At 49.3% G+C, this 9,356-nt stretch overlaps 1 protein-coding gene across 3 annotated transcripts in view; it reads right to left on the bottom strand.

Moving 5' to 3' along the window:
• Positions 1–1,883: 1,883 nt before the first annotated feature.
• pogza (pogo transposable element derived with ZNF domain a) overlaps positions 1,884–9,356 on the bottom strand; it is a 12,783-nt gene continuing 5,310 nt past the window's right edge. For all 3 annotated transcript variants that reach the window (XM_019890331.1, XM_019890332.1, XM_019890330.1), the window contains exons 10-25: positions 9,179–9,336; positions 9,005–9,105; positions 8,437–8,583; positions 8,130–8,264; positions 7,970–8,047; positions 7,076–7,167; positions 6,822–6,980; positions 6,682–6,741; positions 6,182–6,288; positions 5,873–5,924; positions 5,388–5,553; positions 4,674–5,036; positions 3,844–4,146; positions 3,290–3,484; positions 2,886–3,016; positions 1,884–2,448 (exon numbers count right to left, since the gene is read on the bottom strand). In XM_019890331.1, the coding sequence (XP_019745890.1) occupies positions 2,202–2,448; positions 2,886–3,016; positions 3,290–3,484; positions 3,844–4,146; positions 4,674–5,036; positions 5,388–5,553; positions 5,873–5,924; positions 6,182–6,288; positions 6,682–6,741; positions 6,822–6,980; positions 7,076–7,167; positions 7,970–8,047; positions 8,130–8,264; positions 8,437–8,583; positions 9,005–9,105; positions 9,179–9,336 (2,494 nt within the window). In that variant the 3' untranslated portion in view covers positions 1,884–2,201. The remainder of the gene's footprint in view (positions 2,449–2,885; positions 3,017–3,289; positions 3,485–3,843; positions 4,147–4,673; positions 5,037–5,387; positions 5,554–5,872; positions 5,925–6,181; positions 6,289–6,681; positions 6,742–6,821; positions 6,981–7,075; positions 7,168–7,969; positions 8,048–8,129; positions 8,265–8,436; positions 8,584–9,004; positions 9,106–9,178; positions 9,337–9,356) is intronic.

Here is a 9,356-nt window from a genome sequence, read left to right as displayed (position 1 = left end):
CAAAAAGCTCTTTGTTTTTACGCAAGCACAGCTGGACGCTCAACAATAGGCTCAACACACACACACACACACACACACACACACACACACACACACACACACACACACACACACGAGCAGTTCCTGTGTCATTCTTCTATTTTCCGTTCTCAGGCCAAAGCGCCCAATGGTGACGATGACTAATTTTTTTTCATGATGGTGTCATCAGAGGTGAAAGGTCAGAGTTAGGAGGTTTGGCAGGAGTAGGCAGAGCCTGGCACCAGAGCTCATACAGGAAGCTAGCAGATACTGAAAGACAACCACCGACAGGTCAAAGTTCATGCCCCGGAAAGAAGAGACGGATGATGGATGGATGGATGGATTGGGGGAGGCAAAGATGGAAGGATGACAGATGGACGGTGACGGGGCTCCGATGCAACTGTTGCTTTGCATCATGGGCAAAAGTTGAAATTCAAGTCATTCGCCAAAGGAACATGTCAACATTTTGTGCTGTCACATGATTTGGTTGAACTGCATCGTGGGAAAAATAAGATAACGGATGACAGGACATGTCCCACACATCCCAAGAGGGAGGGGTAACTCCCCAGTGGGGTGTATGTGTGTGTGAGTGCAAGCATCCTGTAAACATGCCAATAAAGCTTCTTTCGCATTGTGTTTCTTTTCAACGCAAAAGCTACAGGAAGTGGCGCGCACAATATGAGTTAAAAGTAACGCCACGTCACGGCACGTGACACCTTCCCTGTGACAATGGCGCACAGCAAGGGGAGGGGGGGGGGATGAGAGGGTGTCAAAGTACGTGGATGCTGTTCCCATCATGGAGCCATCATGCAGCTGGTCACGCCGGCGTCCTCCCGAGGTCGCCGGCGTGCCCCAGGGCATGCTGGGAAAGTGGCGGCTTCTCACGGACGCTAAATTTAACCGAAGCAGCGGGGCGACGTCAAAAGTTCCGACACTCTGTGAACGCATCGCGGCTGGCGAGAGGGCGTGCGCGTCCCATTCGCACGCGTACGCCAAACTTCAATTTCTCTAAAAATGTGATTTTTTTTTTTTTAAACGGACACACAATGCACTTCGTTCATTCATGAGGCTAAGGCAAACAAAGTTTGATCCCAATTCAAAAACGCGCCTCTCTTAGAAACATTTTGTTTTATTTAAAATAAATCAGATTAAAATATTTAATGAAATAAACGTGTGTGCGTATATATATATATATATATATATATATATATATATATATATATATACACATACATATATATATACATATACGTGTGTGTGTGTAGAGAGAGAGAGAGAGAGAGAGAGAGAGAGAGAGAGAGAGAGAGAGAGAGAGAGAGAGAGAAAAAGAGAGAGACCTCATTAAGAAAGTGCAAATTTGTCTATAGTTTAGTAGCTCAACAGGCATTGCACACCCAATGGGATATTAAACATACAAACATTGCCATAGGTTCACAGTTCACTGGTATAAGGCACATGGTTCATATATCAAAATATTTACCATGTGTGTGTGTGTGTGTGTGTGATCTATACACACACACACACACACACACACACACAGATGAGATATAATATATATATATATATATACATATATATGTATATACATTTTTATGTAAATGTAAATTGTTGAAATTATTCAACTTTTTGATTGAATTAAAAATGAAATACACAATTTAAAAAAGGACGCATTTATCACAGTATTTGCAATAAAGTATCGAAGCATTTGCTTCATAGAAACGAATGCAGAATACAGATTTTAACAAACCTGTTTTCAAAATAAAACAGCTCAATAAATGCATTGATAAAAATCATGTGCGTTTTTCGAAATACTTCAAATGCACGAGATTGATTGATTAGAAAATAAACTGTACACAAAGTCAACCTGCACAGAGAAAAAGTTAAATCTTTTAATAATTCTCAGAATTGAAAACAAATTGAAGTTCTCAAGTGAACAGTAACAAGGGGTAATACTGCATCACACCACCAGGTGTTGCCAAAGTCACAAAGGCTGCGCTGGGAATTGGGCACTCCTTGCCAAGACCGTTCCAAATAACGTCCGCTACAATACCCCAAGGAGGTGGTGGGGAGTCAGGAATGATTCCAAGCGAATCAGTCATCAATACCGACTGTCAATCATTTCACGACGGTGCTGACGCAGCCGTAGAGCTGTCCATGCGACCGTTAGGTCTCAAAAGCTGATGTCATGACGTCTTTGGGTGCTCTCCCTTCTCCGCGGTCAAGTCCATTTTCTGCTTCTGGTCTCTGTGTACCACCAGAAGAAGTTTTACTTCCCTAGAGGGAGGACTGGGATCACGACTGGGGTCAGGGTCTGGACCAGGAGGAGGTTTTGGGTCCTCCAGAGGCATGCTGAGCTTGGCGGTCAGCGATTGGATCAACTGCTTGGCGTCCTTCTGCTCCTTCTGCAGGTGACACACCGACGCAAATGACCTGAGGGGACACGGTTGCCACGGCAACATGGTTAGAGACGAACAAAAGGCTGCGCTTGCTCCAATGTCAACACTAGTCAACGAAGCCTTTCCTGTGGATGGACCACCGAACAGCCTTTGATAAGTGATTTGAAGCTCCGTCCTCGTAGTCGAACGAAAGCAAAAATGTTAACGTCAACCTGTTCAGAATGTTTGCCAATAATCGGGACTGGCCGGGCACCTCAGAATGGCACCAAATGATTGACGTTAATGTCGATGGCCAGCAGAGGGCGACACTGGACCACATGGCAGCCCCTAGCAGGCTGAATTTTCCTTCATTTTTAGTCCACTCATATGCACGATTAGGCAGAATCCCATGTTTTGATTGACACACACACACACATGCGAAAAGGTGGATGAGCTGTGACGGCTCCACAAGAGCAGAAGAAGACTCCAAACCTTCTCAAGATGTCAACGTCCGAATTCAGCGTGGACGTCACTTCACTGAGCCAGCAGGCCAACATTAGGGCCAGCTGGTCCAGACTCAGACCATCCAGACCGCCGTGCGTTACCAGGTGCTTCCAACGGGCCTGCAAGCACCACAAGTCCACCTTCACCTTTGTCTTTTGTCCTTTAATCAAGTCGGCTGGCTGAGCCATAGAGGATTAAAAAAAGAAATGGCCAAAAGTCCGATTTTCAATTTCAATTGATTTTTCCAAGAAAATGAAATTGTTCGAACAGGTTTGGCCAATTTGGACATTTGTCACCTTTTGAGGTTGCCTCAAGCCTGACCTGAATCATCCAGTTTGAGATTTTGTTTTGTTTTGTTCTAGTCATCTCTAATGCACGCCGCTTGCACTGACCTGCAAGAAGTTGTGCAGAACGGGCTTGACGCAGACATCCAGCGGCTGCAGGCGGCAACTGCAGCCGGCGGGGATGAAAATGGCGTCGGTGGAGGCCTCGCTCAGCAGGCCCTTGAACTCGTCGCTCGTGTGTCCCCGATGGACGTCCGCCATCAGCAGCGACTTGCCGTTCGGCCACACGTGCGGGCGCCACACCTACAGCAAAGCGTCCAAATGGTTCATTGCAGTCGTAAGTTTTTGTTCTTCAATGCAGAACGCACAAATCAATCGATCAATCCCGATTTCTCGTTTTTGAAGTTCTGATGTATAAAGGCTAATAAAATATGAAATTCAAAACTAGGGCACAGGTAAAACGTTTATTTGAATATTTAATTGGTTGGTTTTAAGTGACCCACAAGTTTCTCATTTCAGTATTTTTTCTTTTAAATAAAAAAGGCATTTCCCCTGGAATTTTTGTTTATTTTTCAAAATGGAAAAGGCAGGTGCTCCATGAATTAATTTCAGACAGATTCCAAGATGGAAACTGAAAAGCGGCAGACGGACGTGGTCCCAACCTGGCGCGTCCACACTTGCAGGCGTCGGGAGTCGGTGAAGCCGTTGCGGCGGGCCTCCAGCAGCACGTTGTCAGGGAAGCCGGCGGGAAGGGACACCGGCGCCCCGTGGAAGAAAAGCACGGGTGGCAGGAAGGTCCCGTCCGACAGCGCCGACAGCATCACGTCAAACAGGGGGGTCTGCATCGGCCAGCCCTGCAGCTGTAAGGCCTGCTCGCTGTGGCCGGCGAAGAGCTTGGCGTCCAAAAACACCGACAGCTCGTCCATGAAGCCCACGCGGCCGGGCCGCAGAGACGCGCTCCGGATCTGGGCCAGAACGTCCCAATGTAATCATCAAGGGCACAAAACATTTGGCGCGATGCTACGTCGACTTGCGAGCTTTGCCACATACCAGCCGCCCTCCGGATAGTGGGGGGGAAACAAAGCCGACTGCGGTGTAGAAAAACCTCACTAAATATATTGACAAGATGTACAATAATTGGCAACGATTGGATTATCCAATGAACCGATATTTAGTTTGATAATCCCTTCATCATTTCCAAACATTTAGCTTCCTGTCAAATGTGAGCCTCCCAGCTGTAAATATTCTCAGCTTTCTGCAGTTCGACATAAAACGGCCGGAGGATTCTCCCGCCGCACTTTTACACGCTACACTGTACCAAACTCGCTTTTTGATCCAGTTTTGTTTTGCAATTTAAGGCAAGACAAGAACACGGCTAAGATTCTAAACTTCTAGGAAGCGACGGTTCGTAGCTTGTCTGACAAAGCGGCAAGTTGTGGCACCCGTAAGTGGAGGCAGCGCCGCGGGCTATTTGCAAAAATTGCGAACTCACCTGTGAGCAGAGCGAGAGGACGAAGGCGGCGCTCTTCTCCATGACCATGTCCAGGACTTTGTCGGGCAGGCTTCCGCCGGGGCAGCCGGGCCGCAGATGTTGGCACAGGCGCTCGACGGCGCGGCGGTGGCGCTCGGCCTCGTGGCCGTTCTCGGGCGGCACGCGGGCGCCCGTGCGCAGCAGGACGTCCTCGCTGATGCGAAGCTGCTGCTCGTGGCGGATCAGCGCCCACGTGGCTACGCGCCACTCCCATTCCGCCAGCAGGTGGCTCTCTTGCGGTGCTGGGTTCAGAGCAGGATCAGGATCAGGAGCAGGAGCAGGAGCTGGAGCAGGAGCAGGAGCAGGAGGAGGGGGAGGAGCCGGCTGGGACAGAAAGACAACAGTCGGTTATGACTTCAGCGTGCACAAACATACATAACAAGAGAAGCAGAAATTTAGAGCAGGCGAGGGAGAAGCAAGACTTCAAAAGAATGAGACAAAGACGGAGGAAAAGAAAGAAAGAAATTAGAGTTTAAAACGGAGAATGAGTTGGGAGAGCAAAAGAAAGGAAGCAAGAGAGAGACTTGAACACCGAGAGGGAGAGGGAAGAAGAAAAAGAGAGGAAGTGCAAAAAATTGTTCAAAAGGCAAAGAGTAAAAAAAAAAAAAAAAAAAAGGAGAAACAAAATTGAAAAGTGGGAGAGAGAGGTACAAAGAGACTGTCCTTCTGCCTGACCTCTTGAGGAGGCGGTGGGCGGGGCCTGAGGAACTTGATGGTCATGGCGGCCGGCGAGGGCAGGTCGTAGGGTGAGACGAGCGCTTTGACCGACAGCTGGCGAGGTGGTGCCAGGGCGATGGGCACGAAGGCTCCTCCCCCTCCCGATGATGTCACACGGCGCTTGCTGGAAAGGCAGCCAAACACACAAAAGGACAATGTTCAAATGAGACACCCATAGATAGCTTTCGATTGCAAATCAGCGCCGCCTTTGAATAGAAGATTATTTCTCACGCTTTGAATGCCAGATGAGGTTTGATGCTTTGCAACATATTTTATGAAGATGAAGAGTGACATTTTCATTCTTCAACCTGCCACGAGTTGCTTCTGTAACCACACTGCGATCGGATTGAACCCCAAAACGCCAATTGTGAAGTGAGCCAGTGACAACGGAGAACGAGAGTCCAAACGCATTGACAGGTGGGAGGAGGAGGAGGAGGGGCTACCTGTCGGAATTGCATGTCGGTTGCGCATCGGCTCCCAAGGTGTCGGAAGCATCTGAAAGGTCACAGCATCACATCAGTGAGACGTCGGCGGCGCCATCTGGAGCTGAGCCCAGGAAGCTGAATAGGCACGCTAACGCTCGACTGCAGCGCGCTCACTATTTCATCATTAAAAAATAAAAATAAAAAACACTCGAAATATTTTACTGGACTGACTCAGTAGTATAAAAAAAGAGAAACGGGATTTGACAGAGGAGCACATTGAGCCACGGAAAGAACGCAACTGCTAACGTCCAAAAATTGAAGTGTTACCTGACGCCACGCACACGTGGCCCGGCTGCTCTGTCAGGTGAGCGGCCATCTCGTCACCTACGTGGCTAACAAACGAACACGACGCGCAGCTCAGCTTCTCCGGCAACCTGACAGGCACGCACACACACACACAGGAACACTCAAACAGGAGCACGCAAACGCCACGTGGGAATTTCTGCAGAAATGGAGCGTGAACGCTGAAAAGAGGAAGCTAAACTGAAAGGCCGTGGGATTACATAATTGGGGAAAGACATGGAATGATGTGGATATATGGAATTAACGAAATGGTAAAAGAGGTGGCTAAGGAAACAGAAATGGATCTTCAACGTCGGAATTTCCATGTGGAATTTTGAAATCTTGAAAACAGTGGTCAGGGCAGCCAAACATTTGGAATTGGTAACTGTAATGCGGCGACACTTTTGTGGTTCCAAGTCTCATCAGAAGGGAGCGGCCATGTTTGGGTGTTCAATGTGTGGCAAGGGTGGCAGCCTGGCGCGTACCTCGCCTTCGACTGGAACATGCCGTGGTAGTGCGGCGACTTCTTGATGGCGGTGTGGTCTCTGTGGGGGAAACAAGCATCGACGACTGAGTGAGTCCCGAGCGAGAGTCGGCGAGGGGCGGGGGGTCGGGTTGGACCTACTTGATCATGTGGTTGGCGTAGGCGGTGGAGCAGCAGGTGGTGAACGGGCACAGCGAGCAGCGCACGCGAGACGGAAAGTGAGTGCTCAGCTTGCGGATGCCCTTCAGACACTCCACGCAGCGACGTGAAGGACGGGGCGCGTCCCCTTCGTCTTCCTCCCTGAGAATGAAATTTGTGTGCCAACTTATCCTATTATCTCATGTCGGACCCTGGTGTGTGTGTGTGTGCGTGTGCGTGTGTGTGTGTGTGTGTACCTGCTGAGGTTGGACAACAGGTGAGCTACGCTCTCCCTCGGTTTCTTCTTGGGAACTTCCGGCGGGGGTGGCGCTGCCTCGACGTCGACCACCTGGAGCAAAGAACCTCGTCATCGATGAAGAATAACATGAAGAGAACACGGCACGTTAACTGAGGCCTTTGCAATGAAAGTGTAAAAAAATAATAATAAAATAAATAAAAAAATAAAAACTTTTTTTTTTTTAAAAGATATGTCTGAGTCTTGTCGTCTGCTCTGTTTGTATGCGTTGCTGCGCCACCAGTGTTCATGTCGCGCGGTAGTTTCCCGATGCAACTTGATGGTTCATTGTTTTTCTTCCATTTGTATGTGACACTGCTGTGCACGTGTGTGTGTGTATGTGTGTGTGTGTTGAACGTGACCCTACGATGCATTCTGATTTATATTAGCCTGCTCATGGCATAACGTGTGAACACTTCACATGAAGACGGCAGACGAGGAAGAAAATTGTATCGCTTGGTTGAGCATTTTGGTGTTGAAGTCCAACTTTCTCCTGCTCCTTTTCCAACTCGCAGTACATTGAGGTGTCAGTTTTTGGAAGGGACAAATTCAGAGCTCCGAGCACGCCCCGCATCTCGTTTGCGGAATGGAACAAACAGGTCTTTTCACTTCCTCAAAATGGTGTGACATGATTTTTCATTTTTCGACAGTGAGGGAGGGAGAAAAAGCAAGCGCTAAGGAATACCAGTGCCTTCAAAAGTGTCCAGAGTTTAAAAAGCATGCGAGAGAGGTAAAAGTACATGGATGATATTAAACACTTTCTATAATCTCTAGCAAGCTAGCTAGGTAGCTCTCTCTCTCTCTCTCTCTCTCTCTCTCTGAGGTGTTTGTTTAAGCAAGCAGACATCACACCGACCTTACACGCAATCACCGCTCGAGGCGCAGCCTCCTCACACTTGGCTCCTGCAACCACCGAGTACGTCCTGACAGTCACCTATGGGCGCACGCGCGCACACACAGGCATGTGTGAGAGGTCTCAGGTGTCCAGCGTCGGCGCGAGACGAACCGGGTTGTACCTTGGTCCCCGGCTTGAGTCCCGTGACTTGCGTGGGTGTGATGTGGGTTCTGTGGTGCAGGTCGTAGTGCTGCTGGCGCTCTTTGACGCAGAGGAAGTGAAGGCGACACTTCTTGCAGCTCAACACAAACTTTCTCTGGACACACACATGCGCACGCACACACGCACTTTTGTTGAGCTTAACAATGACAGTCGTCGATGTGTTTTCAACAGTTTTTGGGGGGTTTGGCGCCTGGAACACATTTCCAAAACGAATTGATTCAGAGAACATCGATGGAGGGGTGTATACACTGATGGGCGTGTGTCACCTGATGCCTGGCAAAGTGATGCATGTAGCAGTGGCTGGTGCGTAGGACCTTCAGACAGTACGGACACATCAGGTTCTTGGTGTTGGCGTGAAACTTCTCAAAGTGACTCCACACGTCCGAGTAGAAGGACGACCTGAAGTCGCACACCTGCCACACACAAACAGACACACAAAGTATCACGGTGAGCCCCCACTAAATCGGTTCTCCAACCGCCGACCTGCTGCACTGCAGGTTTTTCCTACTTTATACGCAGAGTGACTGTTTCTGGGGTTTTGGCAAATAAACCCCGTAGAGCACAGGTGCCAGCAAACTAAACATGTTTCTCTGCTTCCAGGTTCGGGCTGAAAACGTGTACCAACATAGTAAACGGAGCCACTGGGCATGAGGGTGAAATGCAAAAATGAACAGAGCAAGGCTTAGTTTTCAGATGGATATTGTTGGGGACACTTGAGGTCCTCACGCCGTTCACTCGAAATAATTCTGGCAAAATAGCGCTGAGCACGCCTGCCAACTTCTCAAGATGCTTGCTTGGGTCCATGGAGGCAACTCCGCTTTACGCGTATCTCACCTGGCACACGTAGGGCATCTCTCCTGCCTTGTGCGTGCTCTTCATGTGCTGCAGGAAGAACGGCTCGGTGCCAAAATCCAGCTCGCAGATCTCACACTTGGCTGCCACGCAAACGGGAGAGCGTGCTTTGTTACGCGCTGACGTCGAACGTGCGCGCGTGCGCGCGCTACTGACCGGTAGACACGTGCTGCGTGTGCACCGCCTCCACGTGGCACTGGAGTATGAAGGGAGAGCTGAAGCGACGGAAGCAGTGAGGACAAGGAGACACCGAGCCCATGTGGCAGTCCTCTTCGGCCATCTTGGCGGCGTGCGTCTTCAAGTGAGACATTAGCCTGCAAGCGGAGGGGGGCGG

This window comes from Hippocampus comes, unplaced genomic scaffold, assembly GCF_001891065.2.
Source record: "Hippocampus comes isolate QL1 unplaced genomic scaffold, H_comes_QL1_v1.1 scaffold71, whole genome shotgun sequence".
NCBI lineage: Eukaryota > Metazoa > Chordata > Actinopteri > Syngnathiformes > Syngnathidae > Hippocampus > Hippocampus comes.
This window is presented reverse-complemented; position numbering and strand designations above follow the sequence as displayed.